Source organism: Taudactylus pleione, unplaced genomic scaffold, assembly GCF_031769625.1.
Source record: "Taudactylus pleione unplaced genomic scaffold, aTauple2 ptg000276l, whole genome shotgun sequence".
In the NCBI taxonomy this organism is placed as follows: domain Eukaryota; kingdom Metazoa; phylum Chordata; class Amphibia; order Anura; family Myobatrachidae; genus Taudactylus; species Taudactylus pleione.
The window spans coordinates 5,950,514-5,976,981 of record NW_028284678.1 but is presented as its reverse complement, the minus strand read 5'-3'; the positions used below and the strand labels follow the sequence as shown (position 1 = coordinate 5,976,981).

The 26,468-nt window shown below is 46.6% G+C and overlaps 1 protein-coding gene across 1 annotated transcript in view; it reads left to right on the top strand.

Annotated features, from left to right (window-relative positions):
* Nucleotides 1-468: 468 nt before the first annotated feature.
* Nucleotides 469-26,468, top strand: part of MRPL39 (mitochondrial ribosomal protein L39) — a 78,914-nt gene continuing 52,914 nt past the window's right edge. The window contains exons 1-2 of the mRNA XM_088481628.1: nt 469-675; nt 1,668-1,874. Coding sequence (XP_088337754.1) covers nt 621-675; nt 1,668-1,874 — 262 coding nt within the window. The 5' untranslated portion in view covers nt 469-620. The remainder of the gene's footprint in view (nt 676-1,667; nt 1,875-26,468) is intronic.

Below are 26,468 nucleotides of genomic sequence, written 5' to 3'. Positions count from 1 at the left end.
GGCAGTCCGTTCACATGAGAACAGATGCCGGGCGCTTGCATACGGCATCTGTTCTCCTCCTGCACACCTATGCAGAGCAGCGGTATGTGCTTTCCCCAACTTCCCCCCCACCGTGGGACTCTGCGGCCTGCGGGCAGGACAGCGGGACAGTCCCAGAAAAACGGGACTGTTCCGTTGAATGCGGGACAGTTTGGAGGTATGCTGTAGGTAGTTCCTGCTGAAAAATAGCACTGGTGATTCAGCAAGGATCGCTATTGCGATCGCACGCAGTTCAACCGCAATAGTTTGCTCAACCATTGCGATCGCAGCACTACATCCACACATCCGTCATGTTTAGCAAGACTGCGAAACCATCGGTAACATCGAGTACAATCGCAGCCTTGGTGGGACAACTTCCAGCATGCCGTGCAAGCTGCCTGTATAACGAGTCCCACAACCATGTGCATTGCCTGTCACGGAGCGCCCCCTGGCGGCGGCAGGCAGGGGCCGGAACCTTAGTGACGGGTCTTTCTGCGTGTGGGGGAAGGATTTGTTGGCGGACCCATGCCCTATGCTGCCCTAGCAGCAGAGACTCATGTGCCGGTTGTGAATGTCACATTGGCTGCAGCACCGGGCTCGGGATGTGGAGTGGAGCCAGGATGGCGGGGAGCTGCGCACTGCGGGCCGGCCGGGGAAGTGAGTGGGGCCCTGACTCTCTTACAACCCTCTGCTCTTATTACTGTATTTGGCTGCCAGTGTACCCGTACCATGTGCTGTCAGTCTGGGTCAGTGCCTGGTAGCTGTAGCCTGAGCCTGGTCTCGTCCTGCTGCATGTGCACCCATCTTTATCCTTCCCACTGTGTGAGACAGAGCTTGCTTCTGCTTTTCCCACTTATACTATATCCATCCGGCAATAGTGTGATACAGGGGGCAGATGCATTATAAGCTGGGATAACCCCCTTTCTGCATTTTCGCAGAGAATAGGGGTCATTACTGCTCCCACATATACTAAAAGGCGGACAAGCAGCGCCATCGGCTGCTCTTACTGACTCCGTGGCGAAGCGCTATGGCTGCTTTCTAAGCAACAAATAAGTTCAGCTTTTCATTGCTTGTCCAGTTACGCATAACGCCACCTGTGGATATCTAGAGTGTAAGCTCTTGGGAACAGTGCTGTCTCTCCTTCTGTGGTCTCTACATAATATATTCTCTGCGTGTTGTAATTATGTTTTGTATGTAAAGCTGTGAGCGGGTTTATTACTGTGCTGTTTGATCTCCCCCCTGTGTGTTTTTATACTATTTCTGGTGCCGTATACATAAAAGATAATAATAATAACCAGTATAAGCTACAAGTCCCTATTATATGTGCACTGATATACTGTACTTGGTAAATTCGGGCAAATTGATTGGGTAATCCCCATATTTCAGTGTTTCCTCATATGCGTTTGCAAGTCGGCTGAGAGTGACGCAGATACAAGAACATGAACCTAATTGGTTATCAACACAGGGCTGAACACAGACATGCGACAGAATATTGGTAGCACAATATAACTGCTTTGTTACCTGTCTAATGGTTCCCAGACCTGATGACCACTGCCTTAGCACAGTTGTCAATTGGAAGCATATAGAGCTTTGTACAGTGAAACATTATGCTTGTGGTACATGAGCGTCTCTCTGTTATCATGCCCTAGGTCTGTACTCTGTTGCCACAGCTGCTAAACTTTCCAATGCCGAGATTTCCCGAAGGCGCTCGGATCTGTACGAGAAAGAGAAGGAGAGACAGTTATCTTTGTATCCGCGCACTGAGAAGATTGAGGTGAAACATGTTGGGAAGACCGATCCGGGGACTGTGTTTGTGATGAACAAAGGACTGTCCACGCCATTCAACTGCGCCATGCGTGAGTAACACGTTCTAAAGCTTTTTAGTGGGTCTGTTGCTATAAAGCATTTTGAATTGATCATAGAAGTTGTCAAATTGGCATTGTTTGCTCACGCTTACTATGCAACCTGACCGTGTCATTGTGCAATCTGTTGCTTCACATGGATAACTACATTGCAAAATCTACTAACACTTAATGCTTTCCGTACTGCACTCCTAGGTCAGGTGATGGCATCACACACTCATTCCACGTGCATTTCCCCCATACCAGTAGGGATGCATTTTGATTGTCTATTGCAGTGTTTCCCAACTGCAGTCAGTTGAACAGAAATCATAAACCATAGTGGGTGGACACATGGATGCAGAGAGAGGGGTTGGGGAAAGAAGTGGGTACTACTTACCCAGGCTGGCTGGAGGACCTGGGTCTGTAGCACATTGGCAGGGAGAGAGAGGAGACTGCTGCTGCTCAGTGGCAAGTCTCTCTCCCCAGCACAGCTCTCTTTCCTTGTAAGTGTTGCGACATGTGGGTGATCACCCCCACCTCCTACAGATCTGCCCCTTGGCTGAGGGGGAAAAATCTGTTCCCCATTCCAGCAACCGGCACTGTACATGAAAAAAAATAAATAAATAGGGGGATGGGCGTGGCCACCCATCCTCTGACCACGCCCCCTCCCCTTACCCGGGCCTGTCACTGCTCTAGACGGCCTTGGGTGCACAGAGTATTTATTACTGGCTGACACGTTTTAAAAGACTAAAGCTGCATATACACACACTGATTTTTCGAACGATTATCGTTAAACGATATCGTTTAACAAAATCGTTCACTTTCTGAGTCAAACTATGAACGATTATCGTTCATGCGCGTTCACGTTTGTAGTTTGTATTTCAGTCAGACTTGTCAACTCAATGATTTTCATTAAGGGAATATGCAAAACTCGTTTGTAGTTCAAAAAAATCGTTCATTACACTTTAAAAAAACTGAACGATAATATGACAGAAAATCGTTCATAAAATTGTTGGTAACAAAATTGTTGTGTGTGTGTGTATGCAGCTTTATTATTTGAATTGCGATACTGAGAAGACCTGTAAAACATGCGCTGGGATCTCTAACGATTGGAGGAGTTTTTTTTTTTTTTGAATCGACAAACACTACAATTTTTTTTGCCAGTAGAAGGTCCTGATATCGGCGGTTCTCACTACACATTTTTTGTTTAAAACCTGGCGATATTCAGGCGCGTGGATCAGTAATTTGTATATGACCGCTCACAACGATGACTAGGTAAACATTAAAAATCAGAGGAAATGAGGCCAGATTATTGGGAATGCCCACAGGCTAAACCACAGGTTCTCAAACTTGGTCCTCAGGACCCCAATCAGTGCATGTTTTCCAGGTCCCTTCACAGAATCACAAGTGAAATAATTAGATCCACTTGTGAACCTTTTAAAATGTGTCCGTGAGTAATTAATACACCTGTGCACCTGCCAGGAGACCTGGAAAAAGTGACCTATGTGGGTCCTGAGGACCAAGCTTGAGAACCACTGCACTAAACGATATAGGGACTTTTTGGTTGGTCTCTTTTGGAAAGTTTGACCTATTGGATAATCGAAACCAAGCGATTTTGGTCTGTTTTATCAGCTTTTGGTCATAACTATCATTTCCACACCACTACAAAAAAAAAAATCGTCCCTATAATTGTATAGTGTGTAAATTGTTTTAAAATCATCCTCTGCTCATAGGCTTCATTATCTTATTAAAGGATCCTTGAACCCTTGGTGGTAACGGCTCCCTAATCCATTAGGTAGCTGAAGCTCCTTCAAACTATGGGCTTGATTCAGACCCGGTCGCAAGCGCTGAGCGCTCGCAACAGGGTCGATGGTGGCCCAGAGCGCATGCGCACGACGTAGCCGGTGTATGGTGTAATGAGGCCAGGTGTATGAGGAGACTGCAGTCATTTCAGCTGCTGTGATATCACTGACACACATTCCCTGGGCATAAATCAGATACCGTATATACTCGAGTATAAGCCGAGTTTTACAGCACATTTTTTGTGCTGAAAAAGCACCCCCTCAGCTTATACTCGAGTCATGCCCGCATGGTACGCAGCTGAGTAGCGTACCATGCGGGCCGCGGTGCAGACTGTGTCTCTGTGACACAGCTGCACCGCGTGTGTAGCGCTGACCGGACGGAGTTCGGTCAGCACTACACACTACCAAACACACAGCCGCCGTAGCCGGCAGCTGTCTGTTTGTTGTAATCAGCAGCCGATGAGTCTGTCAGACTCTCATCGGCTGCTGCTGCTCCCACTGCGGGAGCCATCTTCCGGCTCCCGCAGTGGGTAATGGGAGAGACGTCATGACGATGTCTCTCCCATAATGCAAAGCGGCCGGAGGAGCTGATAGCAGCGGTGGGACCAGTAGCGGGGTTTCAGGTAAGTGTTTTTTTTATTTTTATTAGGACTACTGGGGGCACTACCAGGGGGGGATTAGTTCTGGGGGCACTACCAGGGGGGGGGGATTAGTTCTGGGGGCCCTACCGGGGGGGGGGGATTAGTTCTGGGGGCCCTACCAGGGGGGGGGGGTTAGTTCTGGGGGCCCTACCAGGGGGGGGGGGGGGATTAGTTCTGGGGGCCCTACAGGGGGGGGGGGGGATTAGTTCTGGGGGCCCTACAGGGGGGGGGGGGGATTAGTTCTGGGGGCCCTACAGGGGGGGGGGGGATTAGTTCTGGGGGCCCTACAGGGGGGGGGGGATTAGTTCTGGGGGCCCTACAGGGGGGGGGGGGATTAGTTCTGGGGGCCCTACAGGGGGGGGGGGGATTAGTTCTGGGGGCCCTACAGGGGGGGGGGGGGATTAGTTCTGGGGGCCCTACAGGGGGGGGGGGGATTAGTTCTGGGGGCCCTACAGGGGGGGGGGGGGGATTAGTTCTGGGGGCCCTACAGGGGGGGGGGGGGATTAGTTCTGGGGGCCCTACAGGGGGGGGGGGGGATTAGTTCTGGGGGCCCTACAGGGGGGGGGGGGATTAGTTCTGGGGGCCCTACAGGGGGGGGGGGATTAGTTCTGGGGGCCCTACCAGGGGGGGGGGGGATTAGTTCTGGGGGCCCTACCAGGGGGGGGGGGGGATTAGTTCTGGGGGCCCTACCAGGGGGGGGGGATTAGTTCTGGGGGCCCTACCAGGGGGGGGGGATTAGTTCTGGGGGCCCTACCAGGGGGGGGGGGGATTAGTTCTGGGGGCCCTACCAGGGGGGGGGGGATTAGTTCTGGGGGCCCTACCAGGGGGGGGGGGATTAGTTCTGGGGGCCCTACCAGGGGGGGGGGGATTAGTTCTGGGGGCCCTACCAGGGGGGGGGGGATTAGTTCTGGGGGCCCTACCGGGGGGGGGGGGGATTAGTTCTGGGGGCCCTACCGGGGGGGGGGGATTAGTTCTGGGGGCCCTACCGGGGGGGGGGGGATTAGTTCTGGGGGCCCTACCAGCTGCTACATTTCCCACCCTAGGCTTATACTCGAGTCAATAAGTTTTTCCATTTTTTGGGGTAAAATTAGGTACCTCGGCTTATATTCGGGTCGAATTATACTCGAGTATATACGGTAATCCACACAAAGCAAGTCATCAGGAATGGGAAAAAAAACAGGTTTTAAAAAAAAATTATTATTATTTCTTTTTTTTTTTGTTTAAGCCATTTTTTTTTGCATCAATGTTTAAATGAATGAGAACTGAATCCTGCTTGTTATATTAATATTGTGAAACATTGCTATGTATTAGAAACCTTGATCAGTTACGTGTTAATACTTTCTAACATAACAATCCAAAGTTTTTACTGTTTGATATGATTTATTTGACATCTTTCCATAAAACCAATCTTAAACATAATTAATACATGCAAAAGCACTTTTCAGAGAAACACACCAACACTAAAAAAGGAGTTAAGCATTAGAACTGGAAATATCACTGGCATTAAACATTTTAAATAAAAACACTAGGTTAGAGGCTTTTTCAGTTCCCAGTTCGAAGCTTCGATTGAACTAGACCAGTGGTCCTCAAACTCTGTTCTCAGGACCCCACACAGGTCACATTTTCTAGGTCACCCAGCAGGTGCACAGGTGTATTCATTACTCACTGACACATTTTAAAAGATCCACAGATGGAGCTAATAATTTTACTTGTGGTTCTGTGAGGAGACAAGAAAAACATGCACTGTTTTAGGGGTCCTGAGGACCGAGTTTGAGAACCTGTGCACTAGACCGAAAGAAGAAAAAAATTGTTTCTACACTAGCTGAAGATACTTGAACAGTCAGAAGTTATTCAATAATGGGAAAGATATTAGGGTTAACTTTTTTTCAATTGCTTTTTTTTTGGCTCATCCACCATGACACTTGTGACACCACAGAGACTAAAGGCGTGTATCCACTGCACTAGTGTGGAACGACTGCACGATTACAACATTGCAATCGTTCATCATCCTGTGCAGTGGATAATGTACCCACACTGAACGATATGTCGTTCAGTGCAGGCACCCTCCCTCATCCCCGAACATGCACAACCTGTCGTTATCGGGAGATTGTCCTGCATGTTCAGACGATGATAAATGTCAAAAACGGGCAGCAGGAGCGCGCATCGCTGGTCATTTTCAACATTTTAATGCACGATTTGTGAACGAATAATGAGCGATTGAACGATAACGATGTCGCAATCGCTCATTTTAATCGCCTAATGGATACGCACCTTTAGGGATATATTTACTAAAGTGAGAGTTTTTAGAATTGGAGATGTTGCCCATAGCAACCAATCAGATTCTACTTAACATTTATCTAGCACCTTCTAGAACAGTGTTGGCTAACCTTGACACTCCAGCTGTTGTGGAACTATATATCCCAGCATGCCCTGCCACAGTTTTAGCATGCCCTAATAGCAAAACTGTAGCAGTGCATGCTGGGTTATGTAGTTCCATAATGTGTAATGCAGTTATTTGATGTATATTATCCAGCTCTGCAATTCGCAGTCTGAAGTAAGTCAATAATGCATTTAACTGCTCTAATATATAGTGAGGTCAATTTATTGTAGACCACTATGTTCTCACTTCAAGTGTAGAATGCGTGCTGCAACTTGGTGGTACACTTGGAGGCTTTCATTTTTGACCGATACAGTTTCAATCATTGTTATTGCACAGATAGCTGATGGGTCTGGGCTCCTATGAAGGTCCCTGGTGGTGATCCCTTGCATGCACCCAAGTTATATTTGATTTTTTTTTTCTCATTATTATGTCCATAAAATGCCAAAAATTAAACAAGGTAGAGCTGCATCAGTTTTAAATTTCATCTCATTAGCAAAAATGTTCTTTGCGCCAGCATTCCTAATTTTATGTATGTTATTTTATGGTTTAAAAAGAACAAAACATAAAAACCAACCTTCCGTCTTGTTTGCCTTAACAGATAATTTTGACTAATAAAGGTTTTTAAGTAAAATTCCCCTACTGGGGACCCTTCCCGGAGACCTTCGTAGCTGGTCAATCAGCTCCTGTGTTATAACCTGACTTCACACTGCTAGGAACTGTGACATGGAACCCATATGGTTCTGTTCATTTGGGGCATGGAAGATGTTACCTACAAACATAATAAAGGAGCACTGACATATGCGATTGCTTGATAATAAATAACTCGCATATATGTCAAATCTGCAGGAGTTTATCATGGCTGAAAATATTTGAGGACATAGATGGAATGATTTAGATAAACTCGGCGTACCCTTAGGTAGGAACATTCTCACCCTCCATATTACAGTACTGTATGATGTAACGGCAGTAGCTGTTACATTAGTGCACAGGTTCTCAAACCTGGACCCCAAACAGTCCATGTTTTCCAGGTCTCTTCTCAGAATCACAACCAAAATAATTACCTCCTCACTGGATGTTTTAAAATGTGTAAGTGAGTAATGAATACACCTGTGCCCAGCACCGTGACCAGAAAAACGTGAACTGTTTGGGGTCCTGAGGACCGAGTTTGAGAACCACTGCATTAATGGGTGTGAATTAAATTAAACCAAAAACGTTGACCTTAACCAGTCCCCTCCTCCCATACCCTGGTTCTCCCACAATCTAAAATACAAGTATCCTGTACCATATACATATACACTCACAAGAGTATGGGGCTTTACTACCCCCCCCCCCCCCTCCATCGGGTCTAGAAATGGGGTTAGATTACGAACTAATATGTAGCCCCCTGTGGTGTCTGTCCTCTTCACTATGATCTGTGGTACGGGCTCTGATCATCAGGATGCTCTGGCAGCTTCTTTCTCGTCGGGAATCCACTTCTGGATTAGCCCAGGCAAACAGCCCTGCAATGACATCTGGTGCCAGGAGACGACATTGTGTGTCAGATAAGTTTTACAGGGTATAATGTGTCATAGTTAATGTTGACTTTGAGGCTATTTGAAGCTCGAGTCTGTTCTTTCCCTGAATAATTATTTGACTTTGCATTTTTGTCCAAAGAAATGTACAGGTGTATGGTTAGTTTGTGTGACTCTCCGCACTTTCTACAGCATGAAATATGTCTGCTCCATATGTAGTGGGTCAGCTATACTCCCAAGGACGCCTTCTGTGCCTGTTCCATCACTTCTTATGTCAACAGGTTTAAGCATTGCTATCTCTTTCACTGGAGAGGTGCAGCAATGCGCCTTCTAGCTTCAGTAGTGCAGTCTCTGAACTTAAGAATTTCATGCTCTATCTTTGCAAATTCCCCCCTGCACATTTTGAAAGGGGGAGATCACCTGGCAGTTGTTAATCATTGACAGGAAAACTACTAATTGCAATTAGTTGGGTGGGGCAGTCGATTCCACAGTGGTATCTGAAGAATATCCTGAAGCCTGTACAAGAGTGACATCATTTTGCCTGGTCCTGATGGTGTATAGAACCAGCTTGTGGAGACCATGATTTGGGGGGTTGCCATATATACTCTAGGATAACCTCAGCACTTTTATGTTTGTTCAGTATTTTACACTATCCGTGCTTGTGGGGAATAAACTTGGTTGTTTATTCCCCTACATGGCCCCGCTCACATGCCCCATCTCCAGAGCCCTCTACAAGTCACATCTTTCACTTGTAATCGATGTCGCCATGGGCCAGATGAGTTGTTCTCTGTATTTTTGCTTACCTTGTAATGAAAATGAATGCTTCCCGCACAGAAATGCTTTAGGTACTGGTTATAAAGTGTAACAGATGCAGTAAAGCTGGCCGCACACATGGCGATCTGCACACGATGAGCTGATGTGTACGATTTTCCTTGAAACTCTCCCCGGCAGCTCTGCACACGATCTCCACACGGTCTGCGCACGATTTGGTGTCCAATCTTCATACGATCTCTCCTTCATCCAGACTTTCACAGTGCATTGTGTCCTAGATTGTCATGGCAGATCTGACGATGCGATGTGCGACCAGCGGGGACGCGCATCGCATCGTGAGTGGAGACTCACGATTTACTCAGGATTTAGCCATATTTTACACGATCTGTCGTTCCAATGTGTCGGAATCGCCCAGATCGGGTAAAATATCGCTGTGTGTGGCCAGCATAAGACTTTACCACTGGTGGGTTTGTGAGGTGTTAGCAGCAGCTGATTGGATGTCCGTAGGATCTGTAAAATTAGAGTTCTCTCCTACCAGCGTCTGATTGGATATTCACAGGATCTCTCTGATTAGAATTCTCATTTACCACCTGACCTTAGCAGAATAATTGTCTTTCTGCCTCTGGATTGCTGCAGGGTTGGTGTTTTGATTCTAGCATACAGAATGTATACAGTGGCCATGGATGGTTATGTGAAAGTCATGCTAGGTTTCCACTGAGAGGTCGCCCTGTGGACATGCCTATGAATTTTTATTGATGTTGTCATTGTATCCTTGGCCTCTCTAGAGCTTTAGGTTTGAGAGACACTGAATTCTCCCAGAAAATCATCCTGTTACTACTGCAAAGTGCACAAGTTATATAAGGCCTTCACAAAACAGTCCCACTCAATCGCACAGCAGACATCAGACCTCCCTGATTTGTTGTCCCTGCCTTCCCCACTATCTATAACCCAAGAGACCTATCTGTTATAACGAAGGGCGAAGATTGGACCTACTCACCTTGTTCTTGAACAGGCTTAGTGGTAGAATAATTGACTCGTTTTATATGGCAACACAACCCCTCTGATTTGTAGAGGATATGTATATGTCCTCTATTAAATAAAGATGCAGACAGCTTTTCTTTTTTCTACTGTGGCTAGATGCCGGCCAAACGTGGCTAATGGCGGCGGAGGCACTGAAGGGGTTAACCCCCCCCGTGCTGCGGTGGCATTTTTAAAGAGGCGCTAGGCGCCCTGGTTTAAAATGTATTAACGGTGCTAGGCGCCGGGTGTTAAAAGTATTTTTTTTTATTATTTTTTTTTTATTTGAATACTTCCGCGGCCTGGACCCTCTTCAGCGGCCACAGCAATGTGATAATCCCCTCGGGGGACGGGTTGCAAGGAACCACTGAGTGCTCCTTGCTGGAGATCGGGAGCTTAGCTCCCGGCGCCCCAGCTACACAGCGGGCTGCGGGGCTGTGTGCAAGCAGTCACTGCAGCCAGGACCCGGGGCAGTAGGACTGTATGTGGCCCATTCACTGGGGGACCGGGAGACTCTGCAGCAGGGGCACTTGTCCTGTACTGCAGGGCTATGTCGGGCTGGGAGCTCCCGATGCGGCAAGGCAAGGGGCGGCAGGGTTGAGTGGCCATGTGCTGCGATGTCGGGAAAGCCGGCTCCCGGTGCAGCAAGGACCCTCACACTGAGAGTTAACCTTGGCTGGACACTGCAGCCGGGACCAGCGGCTGCAGCAATCCGAGCCGTAAACCCCCTGATGTGCTGCACTGCATCAGGAGAGAGCCCCAGCAGATCCACACTGCCGGGCTAAGTGTTGAACACTGGGGACAGGGAGTCTAGCTCCCAGCACCCCCATCCCTGGAATAGATAGAGCCCAGCGCTGGGCACGGTGTAATAACAGTTAGTGTATTTATTAAATGTATTATAAAAGGTGTGTGCAGCACTGAGCCGGGAGAGCAGTCCTGAGCTGCAGTGCTGCTATGTATAAGCATCAACGTATTTAAAATGGGATTGTATGTGTTTTAAATGTATAATTTGAAAGTAAAATGCACTCCACTTACCTTTGGTCTGTGGCATTCCATGGGGATCCGGAGCTCTCTGTGGGCTGCTGGGCCCCACTACCTCTCCTAGGGGAATTAATTAAATGCCCTCCTCTATGGCCTCATGCCTGAAAGTGGCATGGGAAGGTAGAGGTAAGGCTGCATAAGGCAGCCAGCTAAATATTTTTATGTAACTCCATAGAGCTTCCCTTCCATGGCCAGGAAACCCTGCCCAGGGACCTTACTTGTCCACCTTACTTGTCCAGATTGTTGCAGAGGTGGCAGGCTTGGTCCCTTAGCAGATTCCTGGAAGTACGTGTTGGAGGGAAACCCCCCACCCCCCCAAGCCCTAGCCGAGCAGACTCCTGGGCGGCGACTAAAACACAAGGTGGGCTCAGGCACAGGGGAGTGACCACTCCCCACTGTCCATAGGGGACAATGTTAATCGTGCGTGTGGACAGCACATGCTCTTAAGATGCTTTAGGTACCCCTGGGGGGACTTAGGCTTAGCCCCGCACCCAGGAGGTTTAGGGTGCGGGAAGGGGGGTTAGGGTTAGGCACCACTAAGGGATGGTTAAGGGGGGTGGGTAGGGGAATAGTACTTAACTGCCCCATTCGGGATCTTCATCCTGCTAAGCATCGGCAGTCGGTATTTCAATACCATTCTCAAGAATCTGCCCATGTACACTGAAAATTCGTACGACTGCATGTGGAAGCTGGTCCCGCACACTATTTATGTCCGCTGCCCTCATCATTAGGGTCATTCCATGCCAGGTGGACCAATTTTGAAGAACGACCCCACCTGCCAATTGTGCACTGCGGAGTCGGGGATAGTTTCATCCTCCACCCCTACTTTGAGGGCTATAATTTTGCTACTATTGCATATCATGAACTATAACTTTCCCAAAGTTAGTCCGACATATACTGTATGCCAACCATCATGTAATATTTTATCAAAATTGAAGATGGTCAGGTGGGATCCCTGGTCCAGTCGCCGTGGAATTACTCCGTATCTCGGCTTGCGCCCATCCCATGCTTGCCTAAATGCCCAGGACCCTCCCATGAGATGGAGCAGTTCCGTGCGTTCACTAAGTCGCCCCCTGGTTTACAAACCAGAAATGTCCATTTTTCGTATAGTGTGGTCCGGTCAATCCATTTGCGGTAGCGATGTCCGCCAGTAAGCGTATGCGCACGAGCAATTGCCTATTTCTTTCTTAGGCACATGTGCAGTATGCCGAAATCCGCGAGATGCATCGCTACCTGCGGATAAGGCCGACGCAGAATTGGGTCCATGGTCTGTAACCAGTCCCCATTTTTTTTATTTTTTTTTTTTTAAAGCCATTTAGATCAATCTTTAGTTCGTTTTAAGAAGTTGTCTAGCCCTGTATAGGTAAAAATAGAAAGTCGCCACTAGATGGTGTATGTCTCCCACACTTTGATGTAGCTGCAAGCCATTGCTTATTACTGAGCACCAAAACATGTATTATCTGAGGTTGGCACTTTGCTTGTGTTTGTTTATCTTTGACTCGAGATCAGTTCTTTTTATAACCTGTTGTAGTTTTTGGAAGATGGGCTATAAAGTGTTCTGCTCTACCACATCTATTTAATACATGCAAAGACTTTAAAACTTTGTGCTGTGGGGCAGCACAGACGGTGTAATGGTTAGCATTACTGCCTCACGTTGTGGGTTCGTTTCCCAACACCGCCCTAACTGTGTGGAGTTTGTATATTCTCCCTGTGCTGCGTGGGTTTCCTCTGGGTTCCCTGGTTTCCTCCCACACTCCAAAAATATACAGGTAGGTTAATTGGCTCCCAACTAAAATGAACCATAGTGTGTATGTTTGTACGCATGTGGTAGGGAATATAGAGTACAAGCTCCACTGGGGCAGGGACTGATGTGAATGGGCAAAATATGCTCTGTAAAGCGCTGTGGAATATGTGTGCGCTATATAAATAACTGGTAATAATAAAACTAGGGACCAAATGTTGTAATCAGTCACTGGAACCTCTACACTCTTTAAAGACATTTAATGCAATTCCAGATGCTACAATGTGTACCCCACATATTCCAATACACGTTGTGCTGAGCAACGCAAACCCTCTTATGACCAGCCCTACACTCTAAACATAAAAATGAATTCACTCTACATTTCTAACAGGATCATTGCTGTTCTTTTTAACTAGGCTATAGGCCCCCATATATCAGAGATTGGATCACTGCGATCGGATCGGAAACCACGATGGGCCGACATCGATGTTCCGCTATCCGTCGCAGGATCGGTGAAATTCTACATGTTAAATTTCACCCATCTGCCAATCATGATAATTTTTTGATCGTGGCCTGCAAATCTCTGAAATCCAACATGTTTGATTTCACCGATCCGGCATCTCTGCATCACGGCGGTCCATCTCTGATGTGTGGGGGCCTTATGCGATGCTCTCTCACAGCTTTCAAAGGTAAGAGTTTCCCAAGCAATAGTCGCTGACACAAGTTGGCTGGGTAGAGTCGCTGACACAAGTTGGCTGGGTAGAGTCGCTGACACAAGTTGGCTGGGTAGAGTCGCTGACACAAGTTGGCTGGGTAGAGTCGCTGACACAAGTTGGCTGGGTAGAGTCGCTGACACAAGTTGGCTGGGTAGAGTCGCTGACACAAGTTGGCTGGGTAGAGTCGCTGACACAAGTTGGCTGGGTAGAGTCGCTGACACAAGTTGGCTGGGTAGAGTCGCTGACACAAGTTGGCTGGGTAGAGTCGCTGACACAAGTTGGCTGGGTAGAGTCGCTGACACAAGTTGGCTGGGTAGAGTCGCTGACACAAGTTGGCTGGGTAGAGTCGCTGACACAAGTTGGCTGGGTAGAGTCGCTGACACAAGTTGGCTGGGTAGAGTCGCTGACACAAGTTGGCTGGGTAGAGTCGCTGACACAAGTTGGCTGGGTAGGGAAGCTGAAGTACAATAAGCTCATTTTAGCAAAAAACAAAACAAAAAGAGCAATACGACCTTGTGCTGTACCACAAGTCTTTCATAATTGCAAAGTAACTGAAAAGTAGGGTGCAGAAAAGGGAATAAGACAATATCTTGGCGTTTGTAACCCTTAATGCAGGTGCGGCTGTCCAGCTGTTTTGAAACTACATGTCCCAGCATGCCTTGCCAAAGTATTAGCATTCTGTAATAGCAAAACTGTAGCAGGGCATGCTGGGACTTGTAGTTGCACAACAGCTGGAGAGACGCAGGTTTGCCAGGCCTACCCTAGTGAGTATAATTAGTTTACTTCTCAGAAAGCATTTGTTAATCTGTAAAATTAAAAGCATTTGCTATGGGTCTGAATACTTCTGCAGCTTTCCATTGTCATACCTAGGATTAACCCCGATATGCAATGTAAAACTGACTGAGCCTGTACATACTGTAATTTTTGCAGTAATTACTGTCAGATTGGACCCTGTTGTGATCATTTTGCTTGTGCATGCTATGAATGGGTAGACTGGACCCCCAGTTTGGCCACCCATGTTAATAGCCCCATTTGAAATGGATTTTGGGACAGCCATGACTGTCTATAGATAAAAGAGAAATATAATGCATACGATATCGCTGGCTGATCGTCATGCACCCTCCCTGGTGTGCTGGATGATCGATATCGATCAACCAGCACACCACATACTTACCGACAACTATAGCGACCCGCCCTATAGTAATCTGCTTGATTTTGAGCGAGTTGACTGGCATGCACGGCCGATGGACGATATCGCTATTGTCTATACGTGGCCGCACATCGCTGGTCGATGGTAAGTTGGTAGGGACCATTTAAATGACTGATTTTAACGATATCGGTTTTGTTCAAATCGATCATTTAAAGCTCTACGTGTGTATGCACCATAATAATCTGTTGCTTAGTGTTTAGACTATTATGCTCCGTATGTGTTACCGTGCAACATTGCATTATTTTGTTCTGCGCAAAGCAAATACAGTGTATCCTCAGAAAAGCTATTTAAACAGCTTTTGAGTTGAAGCTCATTGATTAATGTACAATGACTTATGTTATATGCTATTCTCCAAGGTATATTTTATTTTCACAACCTAAACACACAAGAAGAAAATAACCTTAAGCTTTTACAGGATATTAAGTGATTGCAGTCATGGTCAGTTCACAGGACAGAATTCCATTTATTCGCCAGGTACCATTACAGCCGCCTTAAGGTTCCATCTGCTGGAATTGCTATAACCTGTTAATGGAGTGTGTCCTCAGTACCATAACCTCCGCTGTGCACTAGGCTTTTTATCTCAGAGCTGACCCCACAACAAGGCATGTGACTTTCTTTTCCCCATGTATTATCCGGATTGGAGTGATAATATATGGATCATTTATAATTAGGGATGTGCAGGCTCGGTTCTACTCGGTTCTGTTCGGTTTTTTTCCTCGAATCTTATCGGGTTTCAGCTGTCACGAGTTTTGGATAGCCAATAAGATTCGGTAAAAAAAAACGAACGGAACCGAGTAGAACCGAGCCTGCACATCCCTATTATAATAAATATATATATAAATGCAGACCGGCGTACATCGATGTTCCGCAATCGGTGAAACTTTACCTGTGAAATTACACCGATGTGCCAATCACGATAATTTCTTTTTATCATGATCGGCATATCTGTGAAATCCACACTTTTCTGCGATGCAGGATGGCAGGAACTCAGCGATCCTTCGCTGATGTATTTGGGCCTTTTAAGTCTGCAAACTACTATTATGATAGGTTATGGTTCCATTGTGTTCATTAAATTGCACGCAGAGCCCTTTATCAGGTATCCTGCTTTAAGGCCCCCATACTTCAGCGACGGTTTGCTGTGTTCCTGCAACCCGTCATCACAGGATTGGTGAAATCCAACATGTTAGATTTCACAGAGATGCCGATCACGATCAAAAAATGATCGTGATTGGCACATTGGTGAAATTTATTATGTAGAACTTCACCGATCCTGCGATTGATGGCGGAACATCGATGTCCACGACTGGCGGATCGGCGTTTCTGATCCAATCGCTGGATCCGCCTGATGCCTTTAGTAACAAGTTATTAACATTGTAGAGACCTGTGTCCAGCGCAATGTAATGCCTCAGTTTATGAACAGGGTTGCCGAGCATTGGGAAACGTAGCACAGGGCAGGGAAGGAAATTGTATTTGATAGCCAATATACATGTTAACTTATGTTATAACCACAGGAGGCTGCTAAGAAATTCTGTTTTAATCAAAATTACTTTTCCTCAATTTATTAAAAAAAAAAATAAAAATCTTTCATCAAATGCTTTCTGCCGGATGCCCCTGTAGGTCAGAGCTGCCCAGTCTGCACCAAATGATTTCTTAAGGCATCTTTAAAAAAAATAACCTCACTTTCTAAAATCGGAGTCCAACCTGACATTTTCTGGGTCCCATCTAAATCCCATGAAGCATGTAGCAGATGACATTGGCCCCGGTAGGAAAAAAACAACACATTTGCCCGACATGAAGAAAAAACACACACATTGGCCCGACATGAAGAAAAAACACACACATTGGCCCCGATAGGATTAAAAAACCACAAACACATTGGCCCCCACAGGAAAAATATAAACACATTGATTCAACTTCATTGCACTGCCGCCTGTAGTGCTGTGTCACTGCATCACTGTAGCTGGAGGCGGAATGCAGGTACACGACGTCATGTCACCTCATCACCGTCTCTGGGTCATGCCAGGATCGGGCTGCATCCGAATCACATGGAAAAGTCCAGCACTGCCAAACTACAAAGGATGCAGCACTGTGGGTGCACACAGGCTTACATCAGAATATGTGGGACCAGTATAAATTAAACAAGTAGGGCTCCCCAATCGGAGGCACACAGATAGGGGGAAGCTGGCAGAGGCGCACATGGGGACTGGGGCAGAGGCGCACATGGGGACTGGGGCAGAGGCGCACATGGGGACTGGGGCAGAGGCGCACATGGGGACTGGGGCAGAGGCGCACATGGGGACTGGGGCAGAGGCGCACATGGGGGCTGGGGCAGAGGCGCACATGGGGGCTGGGGCAGAGGCGCACATGGGGGCTGGGGCAGAGGCGCACATGGGGGCTGGGGCAGAGGCGCACATGGGGGCTGGGGCAGAGGCGCACATGGGGGCTGGGGCAGAGGCGCACATGGGGGCTGGGGCAGAGGCGCACATGGGGGCTGGGGCAGAGGCGCACATGGGGGCTGGGGCACTGGGCAGAGGCGCACATGGGGACTGGGGCACTGGGCAGAGGCGCACATGGGGGCTGGGGCACTGGACAGAGGCGCACATGGGGGCTGGGGCACTGGACAGAGGCGCACATGGGGGCTGGGGCACTGGAGAGAGACGCGCATTGGAGGATGATGCAGAGGCACACATGGGGACTGGGTAACTGTACAGATACACTTTGGGGACTGGGGCACTGGACAGAGGCACACATTGAGGCTGAGGCAGAGGCACACATTGAGGGGCTGGGGCACTGTAGTGACAGGCAGCCAATCTGATGGTCACAGGCTGCCTGTCACAGAAGACACTCCATGCTGCCGGGCCGGCGTGTATGGACAGCCGCCCGGCACTCCCCCTCCCCAGGTGCAGGCTGCCCAAACACACTTGGCGGCCCTGGGTGCGTCTCCCGGCGGCCGCCGCCACGCAGCACCCGCTATTGCACTTTTGTGCAGCCGCTCTGTGAGTCAGACCTGGTTACAGGGGGAATGCAGGAATGAGACGCTGGCTCGCTGCTGCTGCTCGTGGGCGTGGCCAGACAGTCTTGGGTCAGAGCGTGGTGGGCCGGCCGGTGACTGACTGGTCAGATTGGGAGAGGGGGCGCCACACGGCGGTGACTGAGGACCCCCTGAGTTCTTAAAATCGGGTCCGCAACTCCCTACAGCGTGTAAAAACGCGCTATAGCGCCTATTTTGCGAACGCTACCACCTTATAATCTGACACCACGCATGTGCACACTGTCTGTTTCCAGGCCAGGATACAGACTGTGGTAGAGAGATCATTCTATCCCACTCCTGTGAGAATGCCTGCCTAGGCATAAAGCGTTTTTTTACCATCTGAGGATGGCGTAAGCCATTGGGGCCAAATGAGTTTGGTACATAGGGCTCTGGCCGTAGTCCCCATTGATGATGATGGAGACTGCATTCTGCAGCGCTAATTAGCCTTCCGCAGGAAATTTCTGTGGCGGTGCAAATACAGCACTTTTCTGGCATTAATTTTTTGGGGCGCATCAAGTCCCCCACCCAAAAAAATCCCTGATAAATGCCGGCGTGGGGCCGGACTTCGGTGCTAATTGGATAGCCCCCAGAGGATCATTAGCCTTGGTAATTTACTGCTGCTAATTGGATACCGGCCCAAATGTAACTGTAGGTAGAAAATATTCCTTTATGGAAAGAGTCTGAGGCGCATAGTACACAAAGAAATATTTCGCCCGTAATGACAGATATACTTTAAATGTAATTTTTTTTTTGGCTGATTTATACAAGATATATTTATATGATATTTATTTAGCTCTAAGAGCGCTTTTATTATCCTATTTATATATATCTTTGCGTCGGAAAGATGGGAAGTAACTAGTTGTCTCCAGCTGGGTCGGTCATTCCATTAGCAGATGTCTTTTCATACAGCATTTGTCCTTGAGATAGATTCCTGTCATTGATTGAGAAAATATGCTGCATTTATGTTGTATGGGTCTGCACTATTCAACAGCCATCTTTCCATCACAGGTCCATTGTACAAATAGCATAAGGAATCTTATACGTGAAACAATCATCGGAGACGACTCCAGTGATTTGGGTCGGTTGGGGCTCTTTGCATTAGTATTTTGCAGAACGGACAAAGCTTTGTATTCTGCCCCTATTTTCAACCAAATTGACCGAAGTACAAATTATAAATCTTTATTGGTATGTCTGGTGTCATTTTGTTTCAACAATGTCATGCATTGATTTGTTCATACCGTATCATTGGAGACTTCATGAAGTTGGGAGATGTCCTGCAGTGTTTTTGTGCTGGTTGCTTTTAGAGATTGTATTTTATACAAGATGTGAAGTAATGCCAGCAGGCCTAATTTCTCTTTCCTCCTCGCAGGGCCAAACTTATTGTCAGTGGAACATTTAATATGCTAATGTTATTTAACACGTTCACTAGTCTGTGTAACCTTTGTGTAATGTGCACTTTGGGCCTGATTCACTACAGATCGCAATATTGCATACGCACGCAGATCAACTGCGATGGCAAGCCAAACCGCTGCGATCGCAATGCAAACTCAGCACAACATAAGGACGCCCACTTTACCTTGCACACATCCGTAATGCTTAGTAGAGTAGTGGAACCATCGGTACCATCGCAGCCTCACGCACACTTTGCACAAGCCCTGACCTCACCCAGAGATTGCTAACAATCGCACGCTATGAGACCTCAGGCTGCGGACGGCATCGCAGCGGCTAATTTATGCAACGCCGTGTGAAAACACTGGCACGCCTGCATTTCCCCGACCATCCCCCGTCACCACCCACAAACTGTGTGCTTTCTGTCAATCACTCTGCAAAGGTTCTGCAATAGCTAGCTCGCGCACTGCGGTGCATTTGCAGAACGCAACCATAGGCCGATGGCGTGTGTATTAGCATTTAGCTCCACGCTGAATCAGGCCATTTATTGTTGCGTGTTTTAGTGGTGTTTACACAGTGTGTATTATGAATAGGGATTCCAATTCTGCGATTCCTGGACGTTTTTGAGTCCCAAAAATACCCAGGATTATAATCTTTATTTCCTGGGTATTACGGGATTCAAAAGAGACTGTGGATTGGGCAGGGGGCAGTGGGATAATACTTGCCTTCTCAGATTCGGTCACAACATCCGATTCTCCAGCTCCTGTAGAATAATAGATGGAGTCTCATTATGCAGCTGCTCTCAGTCACTAATAGGCTGGGAGCGTGCTGACATCATCACTGCGTGGCATGTTCCCAGCCAATCAGTGACTGAGAACAGCTGCGTAATGGGACCAGCTATTATACTGCAGCTTGGCCTAAGAGAGGACTGACAACGCGCCCGCCGACAAGAGAGCGCCCTTCTGAGTGCCATAATGTGACTAGGGTAAGTGATAGTGGAGGAGGGAGAGGGATTCTAGGGGGGACGACAAGGGAGAAGGAGAGCAGAAGGTGAAGAGAGACAAGGATAGCACTAGGGGGGAAGGATTTAAAGTGGCACAGAGGGGGAAGGATCGCATGGAGGGCAGGAGGGGGAGATGGATGACGGAGAGGATAGTTGAGGGGAGTTGGATGGCAGGGAAGACTGGTGTAGAAGGAATAAAGAATAAAAAAAATATGTTATAACCCTTTTGTTCCCTTAATCCCAATCCTGAGGATGATCCTGAGATCCAGAGATTGGTGCCTGGTAATCCTGGGATTGCAAAATGATTTCGGGATTGGAACCTTACATATGAGCCATTTGTGTGTGTAGCAGCATGTATTGGTTTTGCGGGGTGCAGATTATGTGAGACTCTGGGGAGGATATGTAGAGGGCAGGAATTTGAGGTGTCAGTTGAGCACCAACGAGCACATGAAAGACCGGCCTCATGTCTTTATTGATAGTGATATCTTAGCTGCAGTAGCTGCCTAAGTTTCCTCCGCTCTGGACTAATAAGATTCTCGCTGCCTTACCACCCTAATGACTTGTCAGGTTTTACTGCAGAACTGTGGTTACATGAATGCTACATCTGTCCTCTATTAAACTAAAACCAGAGAGGGGAAAGATGTGCTGAAGAGAATGCAAATAGCAAGGTGCCCACACACATACCGATCTGCCCACGATCAGCCGATGTGTACGATTTCCCTTGAAACGCTCCCCTGGCAGCCATACACACGATCTCCACACGATCTGCACACAATTTGGTGTCCAATCTTCAAACGATCTCTCCTGCAGTCAGACTTTCACAGTGCATCGTGTCCTAGATTGTCAGATCTGCCCTACTGCACGGCAGATCTGAAGATGCGATGTGCGACCAGCGGGGACGCACATCGCATCGTGATCGTGAGTGGAGACTCACGATTTCCTCACGATTTGGCCATATTTTACATGATCTGTCGTTCCAATGTGTCGGAATCGGCCAGATCGGGTAAAATATCACTGTGTGTGCGCATCTTTAGGGAATCACACAAGGTCATTCAGCTAGACTGCCATTTGTATTGGACTTTCTTTATTTGAGTTTTACGTTGGCATCTTCAGAAGTAGTGGTGTTGTCAGTTACTGTATATTTTTTTTTTTGTAAAGTTTATTGTTTTTGTAATAATTCTCTGGACTAAATGGTGCCTATCCTATTCACCCATCACTCACACCAATGTCACTGTGTGCCCTGCGCACAGACTACTATGTAGCCTATCCTATTCACCCACCACTCACACCAATGTCACTGTGTGCCCTGCGCACAGACTACTATGTAGCCTATCCTATTCACCCACCACTCACACCAATGTGACTGTGTGTCTTGTGCACAGACTGCTATGTAACCTCTCCTATTCACCCATCACTCACACCAATGTCACTGTGTGCCCTGCGCACAGACTACTATGTAGCCTATCCTATTCACCCACCACTCACACCAATGTCACTGTGTGCCCTGTGCACAGACTGCTATGTAGCCTATCCTATTCACCCACCACTCACACCAATGTCACTGTGTGCCCTGTGCACAGACTGCTATGTAGCCTATCCTATTCACCCACCACTCACACCAATGTCACTGTGTGCCCTGCGCACAGACTACTATGTAGCCTATCCTATTCACCCACCACTCACACCAATGTCACTGTGTGCCCTGTGCACAGACTGCTATGTAGCCTATCCTATTCACCCACCACTCACACCAATGTCACTGTGTGCCCTGCGCACAGACTGCTATGTAGCCTATCCTATTCACCCACCACTCACACCAATGTCACTGTGTGCCCTGCGCACAGACTGCTATGTAGCCTATCCTATTCAAGTGAACGTAGGCCCAAAGCATCTCTCCCCCTAACCCTTACCGGCTGCGCGCATGGTGCCACACCTATCTCTTGCATTTATGGTGTCAATCAATTGTGTTTTTGTTATTGCTGAACTTTAACTTGATGTATCGAGATGAAACAAAGTGCAGGTTATTTCTAGGCATTTCCACTACAAAATGATGCAGCTTTCAGGAAAATCGGTTCAGTAGTTTGTGCGCCAACTTGGATGAAAGACACAACATTCTTATATTAGTATAGATAATAAAGTGGGAGACCCACATACAATGTGAAGGAATTAGCAATTATTAATAGGACGCCACAAACTTCTGCAGTGATGTACAGAGCGGTGATACAAACAGGGTAGACATAATTCATTACTACATGCATTGTATGTAATGACATGGTTACCTGAACTATAGTGGGAGGGATTTGTCAAGGAGGGAAGGCCCCACTAGGGGTAGTTTACATTCTAAGGGCAGAATCGGGGGAAGCAGTGGTACTAGTGAGACACATAGTAGGTGGGCAGGAGAAGCTGGGGAATCAGTGGTACTAGTGAGATGCTTAGTAGGTGGGCAGGAGGAGTGGTGGAAGCAGTGGTACTAGTGAGATGCATAGTAGGTGGGCAGGAGAAGCTGGGGAAGCAGTGGTACTAGTGAGATGCACAGTAGGTGGGCAGGAGGAGTGGGGGAAGCGGTGGTACTAGTGAGATGCATAGTAGGTGGGCAGGAGGAGCGGGGGAAGCAGTGGTACTGGTGAGATGCATAGTAGGTGGGCAGGAGGAGTGGGGGAAGCGGTGGTACTAGTGAGATGCATAGTAGGTGGACAGGAGGAGCGGGGGAAGCGGTGGTACTAGTGAAATGCATAGTAGGTGGGCAGGAGAAGCTGTGGAAGCAGTGGTACTAGTGAGATGCACAGTAGGTGGGCAGGAGAAGCGGTGGAAGCAGTGGTACTAGTGAGATGCATAGTAGGTGGACAGGAGGGGGGGCAGTGGTACAAGTGAGATGAATAGTAGGGGTGTGTAGGGATCACATGGGATGGTCTGATAAACTTAAGGAAATAGGTGAATTTTGAGGGAGGGTTTGAAGGAACAGAGGTTGGGGAGTGGTAGTCTGGATTATTGATTATATAGAGTTCTCCATGTCACGATCAATGTGGCCAAACAATTTGGTGGGGTTAGGAGTGTAGCGCTATATTCACAGTAAGACGCTGTACAATAAGGGGAAGGATATGGGCTATAGTGCAGGAGGAAGCTTTGCACCTAGAATTTGAAGGAAGATTAATATTCCAGGAGAGTAATGACTCAAAGCAAGGAGCAAATGGCACATTACAGTGCATTAAATACCGGGACTACATAAATAAAAATAATATTTTGTTATGGAATGACCCAGTCAAAATAATGGGCACCCAACAGAGCAATTCAAATTTTGCTTCGTTCGGGCACGAGAGCCGCCGACGTTGGCAATTTTACTCACACCCTCCTAAAGTGGTGAGCAGAAATGTGCAAAAAGCCCTGGTTTGGGACATCCAGACTGCTATATGGGGGTGCACTAACCAGGATTTTAGACGGGTTTAGCATTTTTACGCGGTTAAACCTATACTATTTCAGAGCGACATGCGTTAAAAAGCATCGGCGCCCAAAACTATCGCTCCCCAATCTCTCTTTACTTTAAACAGGAGTGCGCGATAAAACAATTGAATCGCCCCTTAAGAGTTTTTTTTTTTTTCAATTTTATATTTTTGTCTGTGGTAAGAATTACAGAATTACTCCACATATGAAAATTTTAACCACTGTAAGTATTCCTTAATTTACAGTGCAATTCAGGATGATCACTTTCATAATTAATACACCTACCTACCAACAAGATCACCACTATTTTTGTTTTCTACATCAGGAAAATTATCTCTGCGATTCGTTCCTCACTACCTTACTACTCTGCGTCTTTGGACGCAGTGCGGTGCAAAAGTGTGCTAATACCTGGTTGCAATCATGCGTCTTCAGGCGCGGGCATCGTAGCTGAGATGGCGGCAGGAGGCGTCTTTTTCTCCTTCAGACGCCTCCTGCCAGCATCTCTGATCCAATGCCTCCGTCCGTAGACCCAGAATCGGAACAACATTGCGACAAGCAGTCGGAAGACTGACACTGGCCTCTGAACTCCCAGGAAACGGTACCGACAAACGGCAGCAGCATATCTATCATGGAGGGGCTTTGGGGCACCGTGTGCGATGTTGCTGGACTTGTTCTGCACATGCGCAGCCCACAAACCATCGGAGTTGTACACAAACTATTGGGTTTGCGTCAGGTTTGCATAAAAATTTAATTTTTTTAAAATAACTGATTTAGTTGATTTTAATCAGATTTTTGGGATTTAAATAGGATTTTTTATTTAATTATTTTTTTAATAAACCTATTTAAATCAAATTAGTGTTTTTTTTTTTGTTTTTTTTTAAATCCAATTTTATGCATACAACTCTTGAGTTATGCCATGTTCTATTGTCTGATTTTAGGTTCTCATCTCTTCCTAATTCTGCCAATAAAAAGGCATCTACTATAGATCCTTTTTGATATTTTTCTCCTGAAAACAGAACGCCTTTGTAATGCTATGGTGTAGCGAGGCTCAGAGAACTTGAGTGTCTACTGGTATTTTACAGACCATGGATATCTATAGTATTTTATTTTTAAAGCATTATGCACTTTTCTTCTAACTACCACCGCTGCTCTTTCATTCATTTACAGAGAACCCCTATTTAACGAAAGTTAAGCATTCATTGTGTAAACACCATTTTTTATTTTTTTTTGTACAAATGAGTTCTATGCAAATACTCCAGAGAGTATTGTATTTTAAGTATCCTGTAGTATAAAATCAATAGCCTGGTGATTAGGTACTTTTCTGCTCAATGTATTTGACCTACTTGGTGAAAAAAAGCTTTTTAAAATTTTTTTGAATAAAATCCCCTTTTTATTGCAATGCATTGAATAATATGTAGTCTCGGCGTATATTCATAAAACGGAGGAGAAAAGTGTAATACAGTTAGTGTGTTAATACCGCTTTCAGTGACCTAGGAGCAGCCGAATATATCACATATGGATGTCGACTCCTTTTTAAATTATCATACTTCAATGAGCTGGCCTTTTTGTTAATAATTCCAAATTAATTAGATAGCAGCAGTTAATTAAATGAACAGTAGCAGAAAAAATGCAATTCAATTTCTAATTTAAGTTTTGTTAGCAGTTGTTATACCCAAACCTGCTTTACAATTTCCTGTTCTTTCCTAATTCTTTTTCCATTGTATTTTATTATTTCTTTTTAATGAAATCACTTCAATCAATTATGTTTGTCTAAAATCATCTTGCCCCTTGGGGGTTTTGTGATGGGAGGATTTGATATAAAAAAAAAAAACTATTAAATGCTTTCACTCTGCAGGAACGACTGTTACAGACCTGCATTTGTACAGCCGTGATATAAAAACATTACACCACCATGAATCGGGAGGTTTAAGATGGGTACACACATGATGATTCGCCAATCTGACGCCCGAGCGGGCTGTACACAATACACGATCCGGTGTCTGACTTCCCGATACATCGTTCACCTGCACCATTCAACTTCCTGGTGTCAGCAACTGGGTAGTTTCATCAGCTGCGATTGCATGGCAGATGGAACGCCCCGATGTCGATAAGCGGGAGCGCGTATAATATTCACACTATACGATGTCCAATTCGCCATATCGTCCTTGAAATCGTCTAGTGTGTACTGTTCCTATCAACGTTTCCAATGCTATGTAACACATTAGAAGCTTATTTGCTTTGCGCAATGTAGAAAATTTTTCTGCAGAATTTTTTATGTTTGCGATCACGTACATCAATGACTATATGAAAGAATTGAAAAGAGAGGTTCCATTCTTATAAAACTTGTTCAGCACATGACATGCTGCCTTCACTGTGTGAGGAGGGGTCAACTTTGAGAGGCCTGGTTTTGCATCGTATGTAATGTGAGCACATTTCTGGACTACTACCAAGAATGGATGCTAATGCGCCTATACACTCGTATTCTGAGTCGTACGCCTCTGTGCGATCGCAGCTCCCTCAGTACTCCGTCGGCGAGAGTTGCTGTCGTCACTATCGACAAACCATGCTAGGTGCTGAAGATGCAGCTGAAAATGGCATGTACAGTGCATCCAGAAAGTATTCTTAGCGCTTCACTTTTTCCATAATTTGTTATGTTACAGCCTTATGCCAAAATGGAATAAATTCATTTTTGTCCTCAAAATTCTACACACAATACCCCATAATGACAACGTGTAAAAAGTTTTTTTTTGAGATTTTTGCAAATTGAACTAAAAAAAAAAACCCCAAAGAAATCACATGTACATAAGTATTCACAGTCTTTGCCATGATGTTCAAAATCCAGCTCAGGTGCATCCTGTTTCCACAGATCATCCTTGAGATGTTCCTACAACTTAATTGGAGTCCACCTGTGGTAAATT